This window comes from Ursus arctos, unplaced genomic scaffold (assembly GCF_023065955.2).
Source record: "Ursus arctos isolate Adak ecotype North America unplaced genomic scaffold, UrsArc2.0 scaffold_10, whole genome shotgun sequence".
Classification (NCBI taxonomy): domain Eukaryota; kingdom Metazoa; phylum Chordata; class Mammalia; order Carnivora; family Ursidae; genus Ursus; species Ursus arctos.
Genome location: NW_026622764.1, coordinates 77,390,639 through 77,413,947, shown reverse-complemented (window position 1 = coordinate 77,413,947; position 23,309 = coordinate 77,390,639). Strand labels below are relative to the sequence as shown.

At 34.6% G+C, this 23,309-nt stretch overlaps 1 protein-coding gene across 3 annotated transcripts in view; it reads right to left on the bottom strand.

Moving 5' to 3' along the window:
• PSPC1 (paraspeckle component 1) overlaps positions 1–23,309 on the bottom strand; it is a 101,093-nt gene that overhangs the window by 43,696 nt on the left and 34,088 nt on the right. For all 3 annotated transcript variants that reach the window (XR_008958478.1, XM_048215741.2, XM_057309846.1), the window contains exons 5-6: positions 20,361–20,445; positions 9,245–9,350 (exon numbers count right to left, since the gene is read on the bottom strand). Coding sequence is in view for 2 of the 3 variants with exons in the window: in XM_048215741.2 (XP_048071698.1) it covers positions 9,245–9,350; positions 20,361–20,445 (191 nt within the window). In the remaining variant the exon portion in view is untranslated. The remainder of the gene's footprint in view (positions 1–9,244; positions 9,351–20,360; positions 20,446–23,309) is intronic.

Here is a 23,309-nt window from a genome sequence, read left to right as displayed (position 1 = left end):
CCAAGGGACATTTTCAAAATTACCATTATCATCATCACTTTTCAATTGTCATGGCAAACTCTGAAGAGATGCTCTTAAAAACTGAAATTGATTAAGAATATTTATTCTTCAAATTTAGTTATTTTATCCTAAACTCTTAAAGAAATCAGCCACGATGGTATCAGCTACAGCACAAACACGATATTTTGAATAGTATCCTGGTAACTGGTTTGCATTTCTTCACCCATAACCTCTTAACCAGTACATTTCCTTAACAAAGTCAAAACAACTATCATGACTGGCCAGACCAAGGTATGAGAGAAGAAACAAAAGGACAAATATAAACTGTACAAGAAGAAATGCCAAATCGGCCCTATCAACAGAAGAAAGCAGTAGAAGGAGCAAACAAAAGCACATGCGCTCTAATGTATGAAGAATTAAAGTATGTATTTAACGGGGAATCTTTTTGTTCGTGATACTGGGCATTAAACAAATTGTTTTAGTAGTATGGCAGAAGCTTTGACATTTTAACAAATTATGTATTTTTCCTAAGTAGATAACTTAAAGCAACAGGCACAATTATAGTAATTCTAAAAATATTGAAATGGTAACTAAATAAAATCCAAATGTTTAAAATACACAATTATAAGGGAAACTACCATAATAAACATGTTAATGGTTTAAAAGCAGAATTTTAAAAAGCAGTAATAGGCCAAATGAAGAAGTTACTTTGTGAGAAACATGGTAAATTTACAACCAGGAAACAAAGAATTTGAAACGTGGTGTACAATATAGTGCAGGATATCGTAAGACAAAGTATAGGCAAACTTACCCATATACTTTCAATTACTTGAAATTTTAAACAGAAATAAATGCATTTCATCAGCAGAGCATGCTCACAAACCCAAGTTCCTACCCCCATCACTAACAGATAATAACTACACAGAGATATTAACATTCACATTTATTTAGTCTGATTTGGTATAAAACTCTGACATTTCAGGTGATACTACAGACCTTCATGTCCTCAATACAAAGTAAAGAAGATATTAGATGGAGACTGACCTAAAAAAAAATTTTTTTTTACATAATTACCTTGTAGAACTACTTCTGTTTGAGGGGGGCTCTAAGTAGAACATTAAGAAGTCATAAAAACAGAAGAAGTTAAATTTTTGTGTTTTCCTAGACTCTTTTTAATTATTTAATACCTAAAAATTCTTATTATTTATATCACACATATGTGACATCTCAAAAAGTGTTTACTTTAGGCGAACATTTCTATTTGCCAATCTTGACTTTCCTCTTCTCCAACCCCTCAAGAAAGGTAAACATTAGGTGAAAGATCTTACCATTCCAAATAAAATAGATTAGAAGAACTTACCATTTCAAATGAAAATACATGATGTATACCTACAACACAGTGGATTAACAAACCAATCATACCAGTTAAGAAAAAAAAATCCAAAATAAGTTCCACAACAGTGCTGAGGATACTCAATGCACACTTCATACTCCCTAGCACAGAATCTTTCTCCAAACTCTCAAAATGTTTTAGCTGTACCTCTGTCTACATAGATACTCTATACCTTTAATACTCTACAATCCTCAAAGACCTGACCCTGAGCTTGCTTCACTTCTGTGTCCTCCATGGTACTCAGCACTCTGTTCTGAAACAGTAGAACAGTGACCAAATTTTCTTACTAAATAGAAACCTCTAAATCTTCCTGTAAGTCTAACACTCAGATGGAATATTCAAGTGCGATCCAAATATTGAAAAGTTAGGTGTGCTGAAAACCAAACACAAAAAATTGTTATTTGACTATTTTTAAAAATTTACTCTTCATTATGTGATTCCATTATAAAGTCTACAAAAATATATCAACAGTCTTAATACCACCTATGTTTCAAAACTACAGATGTTTGACATCTGAGACATTAATATTCAATAAATACCAAAGTATGGTGACCCATATAGAACAGTGAAAATCATATGACTGAGCAGCACTAACACTGAAAAACAGGACGCCAAATAACTATTTAATTCTCCCAATTTTTGTCTAAGTAACTACAATATGACAAATACAAGACTCTCAAACTCAAAAAATTCAAAGAGCTAAATTAGTTGGCAACAAAGTCAGAAAAAAAATTAGAATGCAATGTGGTTAAGTACTAAAAAAGAATCATACTGAAAATGATACAGCTGAGGTGCACAGTCAGAGAAGGTTATGCATGCACTGAGTACATTGTCCAGGAGGAGAAAAGAGATACAGAAATTTTCCTGGATTATAAGACTCTCTGAAACACTAATGGAAGGTAAGAAAAAAAAAGATACTAGTCCTCTAATATGACACAGAAATAATTAAGTACAATAAAGTATCTTTGGGTAAAGTGTGTACAGAGTTTAAGGGAGACTCAGTAAGCATTTCCCTTTGGAATCATTTGGAAGTCTTTTAAATATGAATGACAAAACTTATTTATAATCATAACATACGATTGGAACAACCATACACGCTGCTTTGCCTGAGACAGCCTGTTTTCTGCCTGCTGTTTAAAAAAAAAAAAAGTAACTTTAAATAGTACCCACATTCAGTTGTCCCAGTTTGAATGAAAATTGTTGTGTTCTCCTACATATGATTAGTTATTACTAAAACTATTAAAAAATCCTTTGAGAAGTTTCAAAGAGAAGTGAAGTGGTCAAAGATTTCCACAGCTGGTTAAGACTGATACATATGTTCAATCCAAATACTCCCAGCTGTCAAAATCCCTAAAGATCACTTCCAAAGGATATGAAAACTTTACAAATGTAAATAGCTACTGATTTTTGTTTTCACTTGATTACAAAAATCTAATTCCAATTATTCTCCATCCCAAATATCCAGAAAAGTTCCTGGCTCACTGTAAGAAACACATTATTTTAGTAAATAAATAAATGAAAACGTTAATAAAAATCTGGGCACAACTAGAGCAGTATACGGGAAACCACTGCAATATAACTGATATAATCAATTTTGATCTTTATCATCATATCCAAATCACTGGAACTGGGCTGCCATTACACTAAGCTGCCCAGAAAGTCAAACCTAAATCTGACAACAAACCCTACAGCAAATAATTCTTCAGTTATTTACACAGAATAATGAAGATGCTATAAAAATTCTTTGTGAATTATGTCCTTTGTTTGAATGCTTCAGGTGTTCAAACTTCCAAAAAACAATCTTCTTCTGCAATACAATCAAATCACTTGTTAGAGCTAAATAATTTATAGAAAGATAAGTAATGGCCAGGTGGAAACCACAAAATGGCAACTTCTCTCAAAAATTCAAAAATCATTTCAGAAAATGTATTTGTACCTACTCGTTAGTAATTAATGATTAGGGTCATTTCTCTCTGCCAGCACCTATTAATGAAATTTTATTACTGGCTCAAGTTTCTGTTTTGAGTTTTGTACATGGCACATCAGGGAAAGCTGGGTTATAATTAAGTCAGAGAAAAGAAACAATGCCCACTCCAGAAGCAGAAAAAAAGACTAACAAAGAAATGACTGATTAAACAGGCTAAATCTGGCAATACTGATCAAGAAAGGGTAACAATGAAAGAACAATGCTTTATGTCTCTACTAAGAAAACATTTGAAAACTCTAGATAATCAGCTATGCGGCAGTGATGCTTTATCAGTTCTTTCAATAATTTTTGCTCTGATTTATAATCATGACTACCAATAAACCTTCAGGACACTAACTTGGATTCTTCAGGAACCTTGATTCTAGAATATGAGGTGCTCTGTTCAATGAGCCTTCTAAAACCACTGGAAAAAAACATATTAATTAATAAAGTTGCATTTTAATTCACAAACTCTTTGAGTTTGGTTAACATGAGTCACTTTTTATAGATTACTCCTAACTCTCACACTGGACCTAGACCAGGGGTGGGCAAACATTTTTGGTGAAGGGCCAGACAGTGTGTATTTCAGGCTTAGCAGCCCAGAGAGTCTTGATAATCTCACAGAGTTGTGTCATGACTAGTCAATCTACCACTTCTGGACAAAGCAGCCATAATCAAAACATAAGGACAACTGTGTTCCAATAAAACTGTTTCAAAAACAGGCAGTGTTCAGATTTGGCCAGGCTTACCCCAGTCTGTCAACCCCCAGTCTAGATGAAATACTTAAAAAACAGAAAGTTAATGCATCATTTGAGACAATACGTCCTCCACATATAGGCTGAAAGCTTAACTAAAAGTTGTCACACCAAAATCCCACAGAGCACTATTCACATAGAATGTTGTGCTACTTCCATTGTTAAGTGTACGAATCCTATCCTCCATGTTGACGTACTCTGAGCCCTCCCTTCAAACTCCCAGGTTCCGTAAAAAATTTAACTACTACTAATCTTATTTCACTATTTCAACTATGTCTCATTTCAACATATGGCCAAGGTCTTCTATTTTAGCTAATGAAAGTAAACAGACTGAAGAGCTTCTTAAAATGCAGATCCCATGGCTCCAACTCAGACACACTGTATCAAAAATATTTGGTGAATTGAACTCAGACATTTTTCTTTTTTAAGTTACAAAGATGTGCTGCAAAGGCTGAAAACTACTAAATTTAGCCAAAAATGTGATTAATGGAGAATACATCAGATTCTACTGTAATCATGAAACAAATCAGTTTGTAGGTTGGAGACCTAAGGGAAAAACCTTACGTTTTTAAAACTCTCCCTGAATGTTTATTATGCACTATTTGAAAAACACTACCGTGAAAGAGGCATTATACCCTTAGCCTCTGGCTACATCTCCTTAATACTCTTGGCCTCACTATATAATATACTGGGTAGCTACAATGGCCTACTCTGACAAAGAAACATAACTGAATCAAATTCTTGCCTTAGCATATAATACACATTTATTTCCAGGTTTATTATGCACATGTGTTTAAATATCCAGGGCTATTCCCACATACTCAAACAAAAATAAAAATTCTTCAGTATCAATTCATGTATATATTTTGAAACAGATCTGAAGGGCTATTCTTTTATTCACTAAAAACCAAACATTAATATTTACACCAAAAACAAACTTCTAAAAAAACAAACGAAACTCCTGAAGTTTTAAAACAAAATAGCATCCCATATAAACACTGCCCCAATTTACCTAAACAAAGTATTTTATAACTACTTGATACAACTACTAAAGCTTAATGACAATTAGGTGTTTTTATAATATTATCATTTTCCCAAGAAAGCAAAGTTTACTCGAAGAAAACTGAAGTAAAAAATACCCTAATTAAAATCTCCACTTTACTCCAACGCAAACTGAATCCACAGGTAAAGACTGGTATGCTGCAGTACTAAAATGTTTAAACTACTTAGTCGATAGTAAGTGGAGCAACCTAATATAAAAACAATCACAGGAAAATCATAAGAGACAATCTCATAAATTTTTTACACTAACATTATGTAACTTATTGTGATGTGTCCAAAAGCTATAAAATTATGGTAAATAAAAAATTTCAACCTAGTAAGTACTATCAAGAAAATGGTTCAATATTACACTCTACATTATGGTAAAGGTGAAGATAAACCTAAATGTATTTAAGACACAGCATTAAAATACATACATTGTTATGGTTGTCAAAAATACACTATGCTATAGGAGTGAAAATTAACATGTTTAATTTATAATTACCAGAGCTATTATCAAAGAGCCTGACTTCTTCTAAGAATAAGGTATGAAATAAAAATGACAACTTCTAGTTGAAGAAGTGCTGACATATCCTTGAAACTCTTAAAAATATATTCATGTCATAAAATTGTGATAAAGTTGAAGATTAACAAAGAAAAACATGACCAGACATGATGTGTTTTCCCTCATATTTTATTACATTTAAAAAAATTATTTTTCAAGACACAAAATATGGAAATCAGTTTTTATTTTATAGTTCAAAGTCCATACTATTATTTGTGTTGGAATATTTCTAATAGGAATATTAGAAAGAAATGAGAGGTGGCATCCTAAACCAAGTAAATCTGCTTTATACTAATTACTCTTACTACTTGGGCAAGCTGAACACTTACCATTTGATTCCTCCCTTTAAACTGAACAGTGAAAAAAAGAGAAAGCACATAAGAGGGCCTAATTTCAAAGCTTTTAAAAACAAAAACAAACATTAAATTTAACAATTTTTTCCAAAGACAGTTTTCAAAGTAAATGAAAAGTAACTGATACAACAATTACCTCAATGTTTCTTCTATTAACACAAAATATTCAAGACCTTTAGAGCTTTTGTTAATATTTCTTTAGTGCTTGATTAGCTTATATTAAGAAGCATTATGAAGCTAGGAACCAAATAAAACTGATACCAAAATGATGAAAAACTTTTGTCTATCCATAATTTCTAGTATCAAAAAATCTAAAAATCTGGCAAAAGCTGTATTTCCCCTAAATATTTAATTCCATTGTTACATACTACTTTAAATATGGTTCCTCTTCAGAAAATTAAGGTTATAATAACTTTGTGGCCAAACAAGAATATTAATTAAAAACAGAAAGAGAAACAAAAAACAAACAAAAAAACCCAGCACCAACTCTCCAGCCCAGCGTTCAGCAAACTTTTTCTGTACAGGGTCAAAAAGTAAGTATCTTAGGTTTTGTGAGGTATACATATTCTAGTATTCTTTTATTTTCCTTATCCATCAACTCTCTAAAATGTAAACACCACTCTTAGGTCTGTGGTAGAGTGGTATGAAACTCAGCACACTGGTCCCAGACAATAATTTGCTGACTTCTGCTCTAGACAAATTAATTTTATGATGCTTCAAGTATAAAACATATTTTAACTACTTGAAAACAAAGATATCTTAATATTAAAATATATCATCTACATTTTCTAAGAGTATAATCTGGTGAACCAATAAATGATCTATTTTTGAAGTACTTCAAAAAACCCACCATGAATATTTTAAATATGTAATTCATTTATTCTCAAAGTTCACTGGTAATTTATAAAATTTTACCTACCATAAAATTAATTTTAAACATACAAATGTTTTAAAATTAAAATAAGAATTTGCAGTGTTTCAATTTTAAATTGTAGCAACATTTCCAAATAATTTTTGAATAGAAAAGTAAAATTAAAATCTGTCCTTCATTAATTATACCTATATTAAATGCCACTGAACAAATATAAAAAAAACTGGTATGAGTTTAAGAAAATTATGAAATAATTCCAAAGACTAAAGAGTCTGTAAACAAATTTATGATATAGCCAACTTAAATGTAACAGCAGAATACATTTTACTTAATCATTTCCTTCTAGTCCCCTAAATGATTTATGTATATGACATTACAAATAGCTACAAATGTGCTCAACGAATGTGAAGTTTATGCCAAAAAAAAAATTAAGAAAGCTAATTCGACCAACTTTGACATAAGCAAGCACTTTAGGAAAAGAAATATTCAGGTACATAAAAGGACAAGGAATAACTTCCTAATCCTCAATGGAATGAAATAAAGTTTCCCTAGGAAATGTATCATATGTGGTTTACATCTTGATTATATTTGAAAATAAAAACTTAGTCACTAGTTTTCAAAATATGGGCCAAAAAAATTTTAATTCCACATTCTTTCATAACATCATAAAACATCCTCACATTGATAAATCCAACAGATTTATGTTTACATGTAACAACCAAAAGACCTAAGACCACTTTTAAAATAGGTCATAAGCAAACACTATGCATCCAAGAAGGAAAAAGAGAACTGCAAAAACGATGCTAGAAATTAGAAGAAAATTTGCAATGAAAACTCAACTAATTTGGTGATGGAATTTAAAAATCAATTAAATTAAACCATTAGTATAACTTATAAATAATAAACTTCTCTAAATGAATTTAAATGCCACATAATTTTTAGTCAAAGAATATTTACTTGATGCAAGCTAAGATAAAAATTTCTTGTTATTATACAAGTTAGGATGTATTTTACCGTGTGTATTCTTTTTTAGAAACAAAGTTTAAAAATTTTTCTAGGGACAGAAGAATGGGGACAGAGAAGGTCAGCAAAAGAGTCACTGACGTGAATTACTACTTTTAGTCTCAGAAACTTATTAAAAGAATCATAACTTTTGAATAGCTAGGGAAAAAAACACTAGTAAAGTATTTTTCAGAATAATGGCCGTTAAAATAGCATTCATCTAAGGTGAATAATAAGACTCTTCATTAGTTCACATTAAGAACTTGGGGATTTTAACATATTTGAAGTATCCTTGTCTGCCATACCATTTTGCCTGCCCAAAACAAAAACCTGAGTCAGACCAAATCTTTAGAACTAACTCCAGTTTATAAGAAATTCAGAGATAGAGAAACTTGTTAAACATCACTACAAGGATAAGTTCAACAACAAGGGTCTGTTTCTTAAAGAATTAAGGAAAAAATTTAAAAGGTGAAGACAAAACCTAGAGACTAAAAACACTGGATTTATCAAGCCAATTTGAATCAACCATAAACAAAATAAAAACCTTTATAAACCTGGGCAAATGTGGGCTTTTACTAGTTAATATTAAAGAAGTGACAATTTTTAAGATATGACAAAGATATTTTTTAAAAAGAGTCCTTACCTTCTAGGGATACATACAGAAATACTTATTAATGAAATCATATAAAGTCAGGAATTTAATAAAAATAATTCAGGAAAGTAGGTATACCTAAAGGTGATAAGATGCAGCTGTGTGTTGGTAACTGTCATGGTTGGGTGATAAGCACATACTGGTCTACATTTGTATATATCTAAAATCTTCCAATATAAAGAATTTTTATTTCATTTTTTTTTTAAGTTTATTTAAATCATCTCTACACTCAACATGGGGCTTGAACTCACGACCCCAAGATCAAGAGCTGCATGCTCCTCCGACTGAACCAGCCAGAGAATTTATTTTTCTTTCAGGTGAAGAATTTTTAGTATCAATAAGTGTTGAAAACCAACCAAGCAGAGATGATAGATTTATCAAGAGTTCTAATTTAGAACCATATATTAAAAAAAGATATAAATGGAGAAAAATTTAACATCCTTTTCATAAAACATTAATAGTATCTTCAGAAACTACCTTTATTACCTGTAAGAGGTTAAGAAAATCATTAGTTTAACATAAACAAACATGACAAATTCAGAAAGATTAAAAAATGTATTATATAAACCAATATCCAAAGAATTCTAAATATGCATTGTATACCCGACAATATAAAATAATTTTAGTTAACTAGTATTTTACTTACATTTTCCATATAGTTTGGCTTAAAGCCCTCCTGTTGTCGCCTCAGTTCCTCCTGTTCTCTGTGTCGGATCATTTCTTCCTCACGGCGGCGATGCTCTTCCTCATGTCTGAAGTTTTTTAAATAAAAATTTCAGCATGGTTGACATGTAAGCCATAATCAAGTATTTTATTTCAGGTAAAACAAAATCATTTACACGTTACTTTATACAAAATCTATAAATGATGACTGACTTACTAGATTTACTTTCCTTCTTCTAGTTTGCTCTAAGCCTTTAATAAATCAAATAACCCAAAGAAATAAAGTAACTAGGATAAATGAAAAAACAGAGTAATAATATGTAACTAAGATAGCTAATATGCTTATAGTCAAGCAATCAGGAGTCCAAAAGCTTAAACATGTATTCTATTGCTGTATAAAGAGAAAAGCCTGGGATCTATCGCTGGCATAACAGAGTTCTTAAAGGCACTCAGAACCAATCCTGAAATAAGCCACTATGAAGAATAACACTGCCTAGTCAAAAAAATCTATTGTGTGTCAAAGGAACTCTTAACAAACCCTCTCTCCCCCATTTTATCAACCCACTGAGGAAAACCTCTGAACAGGTGTCAGCCTACCATCTGTTTTTGTAAATTAAATTTTATAAGACAATCATTTACTCAAAGCAGTTCTAAGTAGTTGAGACAAAGACCATACAACCTGCAAAGCCTAAAATGTTTACTATTTAGCCCTCTCCCAGAAAAAGTATGCCAACCTCAGCCCTAGAGGTATGTGGGAGAAAAAAATATTGAACTATGTATGTGTGCAGAAATACAAATAAGTCAGTAATTACTTATAATTAAGAGAAAAAACCCACAAAATAATATTGAATAGACTCACATTATATTGGCACTTATGTCAATGCAAATTCAAGTATATATGCCCTCTACTCAAAAACAAAAAATAATTTCAGTCAGAAAAACTAAGAGGCAGCTCACGGAATGGGAGAATATATTTGCAAATGACACTACAGATAAAGGACTGGTATCCAAGATCTACAAAGAACTTCTCAAACTCAGTACACGAGAAACAAATAAACAAATCAAAAAATGGGCAGAAGATATGAACAGACACTTTTCCAATGAAGACATACAAATGGCTAACAGACACATGAAAAAATGTTCAAAATCATTAGCCATCAAGGAAATTCAAATCAAAACCACACTGAGATACCACCTTACGCCAGTTAGAATGGCAAAAATAGATAAGGCAAGAAACAACAATTGTTGGAGAGGATGTGGAGAAAGGGGATCCCTCCTACATTGTTGGTGGGAATGCAAGTTGGTACAGCCACTCTGGAAAACAGTGTGGAGGTCCCTTAAAAAGTTAAAAATTGAGCTACCCTATGATCCAGCCATTGCACTACTGGGTATTTACCCCAAAGATACAGACGTAGTGAAGAGAAGGGCCATATGCACCCCAATGTTCATAGCAGCAATGTCCACAATAGCTATATCGTGGAAGGAGCCGAGATGCCCTTCAACAGATGACTGGATTAAGAAGTTGTGGTCCATATATACAATGGAATATTACTCAGCTATCAGAAAGAACGAGTTCTCAACATTTGCTACAACATGGACAGCACTGGAGGAGATAATGCTAAGTGAAATAAGTCAAGCAGAGAAAGACAACTATCATATGATTTCTCTCATCTATGGAACATAAGAACTAGGATGATCGGTAGGGGAAGAAAGGGATAAAGAAAGGGGGGGTAATCAGAAGGGGGAATGAAACATGAGAGACTATGGACTATGAGAAACAAACTGAGGACTTCAGAGGGGAGGGGGGTGGGGGAATGGGATAGACCGGTGATGGGTAGTAAGGAGGGCACGTATTGCATGGTGCACTGGGTGTTATACACAACTAATGAATCATCGAGCCTTACATCGAAAACCGGGGATGTACTGTATGGTGACTAACATAATATAATAAAAAATCATTAAAAAAAATAATAATAATTTCAATAGTGAAGACTATGTAATACTGATGCCCTCTCATTAAGTCTCATTTTCTAGGTTGCTCTTACAAGTACTTTCCTGTACTAAGTGTAATACTCAAATTTCAAGATAGCCTGTATCCTGTATAATGCTTCCCCTAAACACAAGTCCATGAACTAAAAAAAATGGTGATATTTTCCACAGACAGCAGAAAACCCAGCTATTAGAGGAGTCTGGGTCAGACCACAAAGTAACAATGTTCCTAAGGGATTTTAAGCAAAATCTAGACTATTTTGAGACTTTTGTCTAAGTCCCCAATATACATTTCTATTCAGGTAAATTGAATATTCAAATAAAGTGGTTAATCCACTTCTTGGACATTAACACACTCATAAATTTTACGGTAAAGGAAGTATTTTCATATTCACACAGCTGAAAACGTACATAGGTACAGGTAAAAATCCCGTATTCAAAAACTACACTATTACTTGAAACTGATTTTTCCCGATTTCAAAAAAGGTCCATATACTAATATCACTAACAGGATCTGGGACAGGACCCAGTAATCAACCACACTCGTATTTCTGCAGGAAGATGAACATTCACTTCTGTGAAAATAGTAAAGATCTGACATGAACCCAACATAAATGCAGGTCAGGTTTTATCATCAAATAGTCTCACATCAGATCCTGCCACTAAATGATACATGAAAAAGCTTTTGGTTTTCCAAGTTTTTCTGGTCTTCAGAATTGCAACAAAGGCCTTGTTCAGGGATAACTTACAACATGTAATAGAATTTTAAATGGGCTAGTCCATTTCCAATAAACTAATAGAAATATACAAATGTGCAAGGATATATGTACACAGATATACACTGTGACATTAATTAAAGGCAAAAGGTTGAAGGCACAATCAATTATAAATGGGAAACAAGTATGGCTCATTGATGCCAAGGAACACAAAACTGTTACGAAGGCACATTTGCATTCACTGACACAAAAGAGTATCTAAAATACAGCTGTCAGTAAGAAAGCAAGTAAAAAACAGGATTCCTATTATTCATTTTAAAAATCATTTTTATGAGCACAGAGGGGTGGTAGAAAAAGTTTATGTCATACTGGGAATAATCTGGGAAACAGGACCATTAACTTTTTTGCTTTACATATATAATGTATCATTGAGTTTTGTTTTATATGTGTACTGCTATAACATTTCAAAATAAAAACCAAATAAAATATTTTAAACAAAATTTGTAAGGTACTCCCATTGTTAAAGCAACTTTTTTCTGATAAAATGTGAGAAAAGATTTACAAATCAGGAGTAAAAAGGTAAAATCACTTAAAACAGTTATTTTTTCCTTCCATTACTTTGTCTATAAATTCAAGTATTTCTACTTTGTTTTGAAATAAGTTGATACCACACTGACAATATACATTTCTATTCAATGACAATTCCATAATCTGAACTTATAGACAATATTCAGAAATATTCCCTATTATATATATGTACGCTTTTAATTTTTTCTATTTCACAAGATGCTTTAATGAGTATCTTTATATATATATTTAATGTCTCTTCAGGTAAAGGATAGGTAACTTCCTAGGTAACATTTACAAATGGAACTAAGAAAGTGTGACAAATTTTAACATCCTTCATGTTATAATTAATTGGAAACTGATAAAACCTCAATTTTACAACTTAATTTGAACCACTAATTATTGTCAGATCTCATATATTTTTGTAGGATTTTGAAAAATGAACAAGATCTAGAAACTAATCTATAATATAACTAATGGACAAAAATGTCCTGCTACTCTTTATTCCGTTAGCACTGTGCTCTCCACACCTATTGCTGGGCTCAGTACATAAGACCTTTATGTTTAATGACATAAAAAAGGGAAAGAATGGGTAGATGGATAGATGAGTAAGCAGAAGGGTGGTAAGAGAATGAAGAAATAAACGAACTACTAAGTGGCCAAGTCACAGCTTGAACCAGCTCATCATCCCTTGTCTTCCTTCTTCACTGCCATAGCCTCCGAAAAATTAAGTGACCCATGAGAAAAATAACTTACTTTTAGCACTGAAAGGAAACTGGAAACTTGTATACTACAAATAAATTATTTCCTCAAAATATACTTTCTAAAACCAGTTTTGTCTATCTTCTAAGGTGAAATGAAAAAGCAGAGTCCAAGCTATCTGGTTTGTTAACAATTAAAGCTGTCTTGTATGGTAGTAGACTCAATCAGCTGTATTTCTTCAGTTTAACTGCTGTAGTTTTATTTACAGGATATACCTGACAATTATTAGTGTAAGCTCCTAGACACATTCAGTCTTTCTTGGTCTTTCATGAAATTGACATTTTTTCTTTTCCAGTGGCAGACAGGTCTCACTAACCTGGCCCTGGGGCAGACTGGGATCCTCACCCACAGCAGGGGGTGGAAGTGAGGTTGAAAATAAAATCTCATTTGTGGTAGAATCACAGGTTTTGGATATGCTGAGAGCCAAGGGCCTAGTTAGTTGGTAGCTGCAAAGCCAGACCTTCTGTTGATTGTATCTGCAGGTGCAGCAGAAAAGGCAAAGCCTGACTTCCCTGCCAGCTGCATCTGCAGGAGGAAGCAGCGGGGAGGCAAGGAGTCCAGAAGTTGGATTCGTGGGACACAGGGAGGAAGTCCAGTCTGCTGGTTACCATGTTTCATCTGCTTTTGTAAGTACAAGGCACCATGAGGCTGGAGGACCTCTGTAGGGGTGGACTACAAGTGGCCAGGCACAACCTCATGCAAAATTTTTCTTGAGCTTCAAGAAAAGCTAGTGGCTTCTCTTCCTGTAGGGCAGAAAGTTTCTCCTGCAACTTCAGGATGTGTTCCTTGGTCTCCTCTAGTGACTCTCTCTCCCAACTCCTTTTTCTTCCTTCTCTCCGGCTCTTCCTTCATCTTCTGTTCCATCATCTTGTACACCTCTCCTTCCTCCTGCAGATCATATTCCTAGCTCCATCATGATATGCCAGTGCAATACCCAGGCCATGGCACTGGAAAGCTTGGGGCATTCCGGGAATGCAGGCCTGGTGCTACTGGGGGTACCCAGGCCATTGGAGCCCTGCTCTGTCACTGATTGCCAGAACCTGGACTGGACCTGTAGGACAGCAGGTTCTCAGGGGGTACCATGCCCAGCCGAGGCAGAAGCCTGTCCACCTGCTGCCATAGTCAAGTGTCTAGCACTTGCCACACTGACCTGCCAGCCTGGCAGGAGAGGTCTACTATGTGCACAGAGCCAGGCCACGGTCTCCAGCCTAGGCGCTCAGCACACCTTCCTCCCCACTAGCTTCAGAATGAACTTGACACTCTTTTAAAGAGAACGGATTATTTTGTACAATGTCTTTCAATCTGGGTTCACGTTGTGGTTCCTCATGGACTAGCCTGAGGTTATAATTTTTGGCCAAAAAGTCCACAGAAATGACAATGTATCCCTCTGTCTGGATCATATCAAGCAGTTCCTGATATCAATGTCTTATTACAGGTGATATGCACCTTAATACTTGGTAATGGTGGTGTCTGTCGCTTCTCCACTAAATTTACTATTTTTCCATTTGTACCTAATACAAATAAGTATGCAAATTGTGTTTCTCAAGTTTTGGCAAAACCTTGTACACCCATCAGTAAATCTTGTCTGTAACAATTATTACCACAGTGTTTGTCCCACTGGTGATTTTCTCTCATTCCTTCCATACTGATGAACTGGAATTCTACTATAAGGAACAGTTGTCCATTCACTTTCATTTATTTATTCAATAATTTTACTTCTATCAGTATGGACTCATGGATATGTACACTTTATTCTACAGTTTAAAATGTAATACTATAAACTGTTCCAACATTGGCCATTCAGGAGCACCTTCAGTTTGCCTCCTGTGTACTTTCAATATGCCCCATCTTTTTTTAGTACAGGCTACTTAATTTTATTCAGCTTTACTATACTGTGCACTTCAGATACAGTGGGCTTTTCTGTTTTTTTTTTTTACAAATTGAAGATTTGGGGCAACTCTTCATCAAGCAGGTCTACTGGCCCCATTTTTTCCAAAAGCGTTAGCTCACTTTGTGTGTCTGTGTCACATTTTGGTAGGTAATTATCACAATATTTTATTATTATTACATTTACAAATGTAAATGGTGATGTGTGATCTTTGATGTTGCTTGCTACTGTAATTGTTTTGAGACATCACAAACCACACTCATATAAGACCAAACATTATCAATTAATACTATGTGTGTTCTAACTGCTCCATTAACAAGCCATTCCCCCCATCTTTCTCTTTTCATCTGTCTCCTTCTCCTTGGGCCTCCCTACTCCCTGAGACAGAACAATACTGAAATTAGGCCAATGCGTAGTCCTAGAATGGTCTCTGAAGTGTTCAAGTGAAGAGTTGCATGCCTCTCACTTTAAATCAAAAGCTAGAAATGATTAAGCTTAGTGAGGAAGTCACACCAAAAGCCGAAAAAGGCCAAAAGCTAGGCCTCTTGCACCAAGCAGTTAGCCAAGTTGTGAATGCAAAGGAAAAGTTCTTCAAGGAAACTGAAAGTGCCACTCCAGTGAACATACAAATGGTAAGAAATAACAAAGCAGCCTTGTTGCTGAAATGGAGGACTTTTAAGTAGTCTGCATAGAAGATCAAACCATCCACAACAGTCCCTTAAACCAAAACCTAATCTAGAGCAAGGCCTTAACTCTCTTCGATTCTATAAAGGCTGAGAGAGGTGAGGAAGCTGCAGGAAAAAAGTCTCAACTAGCCAAGGCTGGGTCATCAGGTTTAAGGAAAGAAGCCATCTCTATAACATAAAAATACAAGGTGCAACAGCAAGTGCTGATGCAGAAGCTTAAGTCACCCAAAAGATCTAGCTCAGATGATTAATGAAGGTGGGTACACTAAACAACAGATTTTCAATGTAGATTAAATAACCTTACTGGAAGAAGACGCCATCGAGGACATTCATAGCCATAGAGGAGAAGTCAATACCTGGATTCAAAGGACAGGCTGACTGTCCTGTTAGGGGCTAACGCAGCCTTGGTGACCTGAAGATGAAGCCAATGCTCACCGACCATTCTAAAAATCCCAGGGCCCTTAAGAATTGTGCTCAATCCACTCTGCCTGTGCTCTACGCATAGAACAAAGAAGCCTGGATGATAGCACATCTAATTACAACGTGGTTTACTGAATATTTTAAGCCCACTGCTGAGATCTACTGATCAGAAAGAAAAAAAAGATTGCTTTCAAAATACTGCTCCTCATTGACAATGCACCTGGTCACCCAAGAGGTCTGATGGCGATATAAAACAAGATTAATGTTGTTTTCATGCCTGCTGACACAACATCCATTCTGCAGCCCACACGTCAAGGAGCAATTTCAACTTTCAAGTCTTATTATTTAATAAATACATTTCATAAGGTTATAGCTGCCTTAGATAGTGATTCCTCTGATGGATCTGGGCTAAGTAAAATGAGAAATTTCTAGAAAGGATTCACCATTCTAGATGCCATTAAGAACATTTGTGCTTCATGGGAAGAGGTCTAACTATCAACATTAACAGGAGCTTGGATGAAGCTGATTCCAATCTAACCCTCATGGATGCCTTTCAGCTGAGGGGTTCGAGACATCAGTGGAGGAAGTAACTGCAGATGTGGTGGAAACAGCAAGCAAACTAGAAGTGGGGCCTGAAGATGGGACCACACTGCTGCAATCCTATGATAAAACTTTAACAGATGAGGAGCTGCTTCTATGCATGTGCAAAGAAAGTGGTTTCTTGAGATGGAATCTACTCCTGGTGAAGATGCTGTGAAGATTGTTGAAATGACAACAAACAACTTAGCGTTATTACATAAACGTAGTTGATAACACATCAGCAGGGTTTGAGAGGACTGATCTTCCACCAATTTTGAAAGAAGTTCTACTGTGTGTAAAATGGTATCAAACAGCACCACATGCTAAAGAAAAATCCTTCCTGCAAGGAAGACTGTTCATGCAGCAAATTTCAGTATCATCTTATTTTAAGAAACTGCCACAACCACCCCAACCTTCAGCAACCACCAACCTGATCAGTAAAGTTTTTTTTTTTTAATTAAGGCATGCACGTTTTTAAAAACATAATGCTTATTTCACACTTAATATAGTGTATAAGTGTAAATATAACTTATATGTACTGGGAAACCAAAGAATTCATTTGACACACTTTATTGTGATATTCACTTTACAGCACTGGTCTAGATCTGAATCTGCAGTTATCTCCAAGATAATGTCTATATGAGAGGGTTCGAGAGGATTCCTATTCTGAAAGTTCTGTGGGTAAAATGCTATCAAACAGCATCGTACGCTACAGAGAAATTGTTTGTGAAAGAGAGTCGAAAACTGCCACAGCCTTTCCAACTTCAGCAACCACCACCCTGATCAGTCAGCAGCCATCAACATCAAGGGAAGACCATCCACCAACAAAAAGATTACAACTCACTGGAAGCTCAGATGATGGCTAGCACTTTTTATCAATAAGTATTTTTTTCATTAACGTCTGTACATTTTTTTTAGACATAATGCTCTTGCACACTTGTTACACTATAATATAGTGTAAACATAACTTTTATATGCACTGGGAAGCCAAAAAATTCATTTGATACACCTTACTGCGATATTTGCTTTACTCCAGTGGTCTGGTACCGAACCTACAGGGTATCAGAGGTACAACACCTGTACTTTCTTATTTCTTGGCACAACATTCCAGGCTCATCCTGGACTTTTTAGTCCAGGAATCAACCACGTCTCCACAAAGCCCTGGTTCCTTTTATTAGAGAATGGTGTTTGAAACAAGAATTGGGGCCCTATATATGAGGTCATGGTTACTGAGATATCTCATCACTGCTTCTAGGTAGACAGGAGTTATGAAATTATCTATGTATGTGAACCCACATATATACACACATCTATACTTCTCTAACTTAAATACCACTGAGTTCTACTGATACCCCTAATTCCAATTCAACACCACAGGATTCATTTTAGTTTTAGCCTTTTTTTTCTTTCTCCAACAAGAAACCTGCGTTTCATTATGTATATTTACTAACTTGTTCACTCAAAAAAGTATATACATTCTTTTCATTGAAGACCTGATCAAAGTGGGGAAGAAGTACATACAAAAAGTAGTTTCAGAACTAACCCATATCCCTGTGAGAAACACATTAACTAGATTACAAAATATCTTGCTTTTCTTGTAATTGGCCTATAGTGTCAAGATAGTGTTTTCCAGTTATTTAGGTTCCTTACTTTCTTCCCCATCCCCTTTCAGAGTGTTAATGTTATTCACTTGCAACGCAATTATGTTCATTTGTTTGTTTTTTAAGGACTTTATTTTTAAGTAATCTCTACACTCAATGTGGGGCTCGAACTGACAACCCCAAGATCTAGTTGCATGCTCTACTGACTGAGCTAGCCATTTATTTATATGGGTTTTTTAATGCCATCTTAGGGGTTCTCCCACATTGTTTGCTTAAATTATTTACTTTCGGCAAGTAAAGAGCAGAGTACTAATTCTAAAAGCCTAGCTGTCAAGTATAAATACAAAGGAAATATGGAGTCAGTTTTATATTTGGGAGAGAAGGTTTCCTTTTCTTTGTACAAGTAAAACAGACTTTAACATACTTACATAAAAAGGAAAGAAACAATGACAAAGAAATTGGGAAAAGGTCCCTTGTGTAAGGAGATCATATAGGGAATTTTATGTAATAGTGGTTCTCAAACTTTATGATGCATACCAATCACCTGGAAGATTAAGCTCAGGTGCTGGGCTCCACCCTTACAGTTTGGTTTTTTTTTAAAGATTTTATTTATTTATTCGACAGAGAGAGACAGCCAGCGAGAGAGGGAACACAAGCAGGGGGAGTGGGAGAGGAAGAAGCAGGCTCACAGCGGAGGAGCCTGATGTGGGGCTCGATCCCAGAACGCCGGGATCACGCCCTGAGCGGGGATCACGCCCTGAGCGGGGATCACGCCCTGAGCGGAAGGCAGACGCTTAACGACTGCGCCCCCCAGGCGCCCCTACTTTTATAACACTTTAAAAAACAAAACTCTGAGGAACGCCTGGGTGGCTCAGATGGTTAAGCAGGGCCCCTGGCTCAGCGGGTGTCTGCTTCTCCCTCTCCCTCTCTCCCTGCTCATGCTCTCTCTGTCTCAAATGAATAAATAAAATCTTAAAAAAATTAAAAACAAAACTTTGGGGCACCTGGGTGGAGCAGTTAGTTAAGCATCCAACTCTTGGTTTTAGCTCAGGTCATGACCTCAAGGTCCTGAGATTCAGCCCCATGGCACACTCCACACTCAGCGGGGAGCCTGAGATTCCTTCTCTCCCTATGACCCTCCACCGCACACTTGCTCTTTTTCTCTCTCTAAAATTAATTTTAAGAACTTTAAGTAAAAAAATTTGTTTGCTTTAATCTACCATAGCTTTGTTCATAACATTTCCTAATTATTATGATTTTTAACAACTTGTAACATTTATCTCATTAGATTTCACAATTAAATATTGTTAGTTCAAGAAAAGCCGTTAATTTTTATTTATGTACCTTGAATCAATTACTCCCCAAAGTCCTTATTTAACCTAGAAGATTTTAAGTTGACCATCACAGTTGTCTATTTTATACTGAGATTTTAAATACCTATACCCCCCCTTTATCATGTATTCCACTTCCACAAATCTTTTTTAAGAGAATTATCAGAAGCACAAAAATGTATAAAAGCATTCACAGTAATGTTACACACATGGGAAAATTAAAACTAATAACAGTTCAAATATGTCCATCTCTAGAAAAATGATCCAGTAAATCACAGTGCATTCTTACAAGTTACATGTAATACCTAAGAACCTTATGTAAGTTCTGTGAATGCAAAGTGTCCATAATCAGCTTTAAAAAAAATCATAATACCAAAGAATTATGCTAATCTGTAGAGTAATTCCCAAAGTACAGAAAAAAAAAAAAAAGACAATTTTGTTATTTTCTCCTGTATTTTCCAACTTGTACAACCTGTTTATAATAGGCAGTAGGGAATTTTATTAAAAACACAATGAAAACTATATATATTCACATATATATTACAATGATGTTCTTTTACCTCAGTTGTATTTGCTTCCGTTTTTGTAACTCTTGGTTTCTGAGTTCTTCCAAGCGTCTGAGTTCTTCTTGACGCCTCATGAGATCTATAAAATAGTGATTGCACATTAATATTTTTACCTTCCCTTTCTGTATTTTTTAAATCTATAATCATATAGATTCTCTACTGCTGGCAATATATTTAGTAACTTATTCATACTCGTGCACCTAGCCTCTTTGTCTATTATATCATTTTATAATGAAAGATTATAAGCTGTGTAATTAATCAAATTAGTATCTTTTCTGGACCCGTTTCTTTGTATGTATGAAAAGAATAATAAAATTTATCCTCATGTTAAGAAATTTAAACGGGTAGCAATTGTTTTAATGTAAGGCCTGGAACATATTAAAAACAAAATAAATGATAGCTATATTTTCATATACATTCTTTCAAATTTGAAATTTTTTCAGCCACAAATGTAAAGTCCAAAAATATGCCTTGGGAGACATGAGCAGAGGGCACATAAGAACCAGAACAAACATTAAGAATAATAGGATACTGTTTAACTTCCAAACAATATTCCTCCCAGTACAATTAGCTTAAGATTCCTCCCACACAAAGTCAACTTCTTACAAAAAGGCAAAGAGAGAATTCTTGTAGGGGGGGAAAGGGGTGAATTCTGATACTAACAAGATTATTTTAAACAAGATGAGCATTCCCACAGTCACCAATCCTTGCCCCATCATCAAGAACAGGGGGGTTCCAGAGTAGTGTAAGATTAGAAAAAGTAAATTTGTTTTGCCCATGTACTAAAAATCTTTTTAATATCCTACCAAATTATATGTGCATATAAGCATGGATTAAAAAATACTAAAATACTCTGGATGGCACAATTATTGGTTCTTCTACTTCCCCCTTCTCTCATCACTTTATCTGAAATTTCTAATGTGAATATAAATCACCTCAACTGAATATTTCTTAATAAATCACTATATCAAGAACTTATTAACAAAATACTAACAGTTACAGTTATTCTATGTGCCAATAACCCTAATAATATAACCATAACAAAGCAGGCATCATAACCCTAACAAGGTAAATATTATCTTCCCCATTTTAGTGACTGAAAACAGACTGAATTATGTATTACTTATGTCAAAGAAAAAGATTCAGACAGATAATAAACGTATTATAACCATCCGGCTAGGGTAAGGTAGTGACCAGGGAATTCCAACAAAATGCCTAAAACCACTCAGCTACCTTAAAAACCATCAAAAATTACTACAATGATTTCAAACATGGAGACCATTAGCTGTCAACCTTAACTGCTCATTAGAACACCTAAGTACCTTTTAACCAGATCAATTAAATCAAAATCTCTTGGGATGTAGACATCAGTATTTTTTTTGAAGCACCCTAGTTTACTCCACTATACAAAAATTGAGAACCATAAAACAATCAGATAATTGCTTTAGCTGGAGAAACCTAGTAGACACTAAAAATATACAATCTACTTATATTCCTAAGGGGAAATGCTTCCATAAGCCAAAATGTGGAAAGTGTACTACAATCATTAATTCCCCAAGAAAGTCTATCCAGTATATCCTGTAAAAATTTTGTCATGGTTTTACAGATCAGCTGCTCTTAAATCAGGGACAAATTATCATACATAATAATGTAAAAATATGCATTACATTTTCTTCCACAAAAAAGAAGAAAAAAACACATTTATTTTCTGACAACTAGATTTTCTCCCTTTAAGCTGTGCCAGTTGAGAAAACTCCTTTAACCTCTCAGATAGTACTTCCTTATCTATTAACACTGGCATAATAATTAGCTCAAAGAATCCAACAATAAAGTTATCAGATAAATACATAATCCAATTTAAGTAAGAGCACCATCAACTTAAAGCAAAACTACCATTTTACATTTACTAAATTATTTAAGTTGCTAATATCTGAAGTTCCTGAAATTTCAACAAAGCTTACATATTCGTACACTGCCATAGTAATATCCTTCTGGGGGAATAAATTATAAAAAAAAAAAAAATACACACACACACACATATAACTGGAGTGTTTTCAACCTTTGATCCAGTAAATCACAGTCACTGGGATTTTTCTTTAAAAAATAATCCAAAGGCATCCACCCATGCGTATAAAGGCATCAGCTGCAGCACTACTTATTACTAGACCAAAAAACATTTGAAAATGCTTTCCAAATTTAATGACAAAGAACATAAAATTATATCTATAATTTCAAGATAACAAATATATGTGAATATAAGGGAATAAAGGGGAATACAGACAAATTTAAAGTTTGATCTGGACTGTGTTTTCTCAGTTTAATATCCTTCAAGTCATGAAAACTGAATGTATACTCTCTGATCTAACAGTCTATTTTCCAGAAATAAAAGCACTGAATCTACAGATTTTAAGGGTATATTTAGTCCCAAAGAAAAGCTGAAACACTATACTGTTATAACAAAATGTATCTTAAACACAAGAATGAAAAGATGGAAAAATATAATAATAAAGTACAGTAAAATGTTAGTAACGGAATCTAAGTAGTGAACACCCTAAAATTCCTTCAACATTATGTTTAAAATTTCTCTTAACAAGGGGTGCCTGGGTGGCTCAGTCAGTAAAGCATCTGACTCCTGATCTTGGCTCAAGTCTTGATCTTGGGGTTGTGAGTTCAGGCCCTGTATTGGGCTCCATTCTGGGTGTGGAGCTTACTTAAAAAGAAAAAAATAAATTTTATCTTAACAAACTGTTTGGGGCGGTGGGGGGGGGGGGGGGACGGGGACACACACACACACACACACACACACACACACATCCTGGTTAAGTTACTGGACTTGACTTAAGAAGAAAGAATCCAGATCAAGTCAGGCTTACCTCAGACTTCCCCACAGAAACATTCAATGCTAGAAGACAATGAAACATCTATCAAGTACTTAAGAAGGGA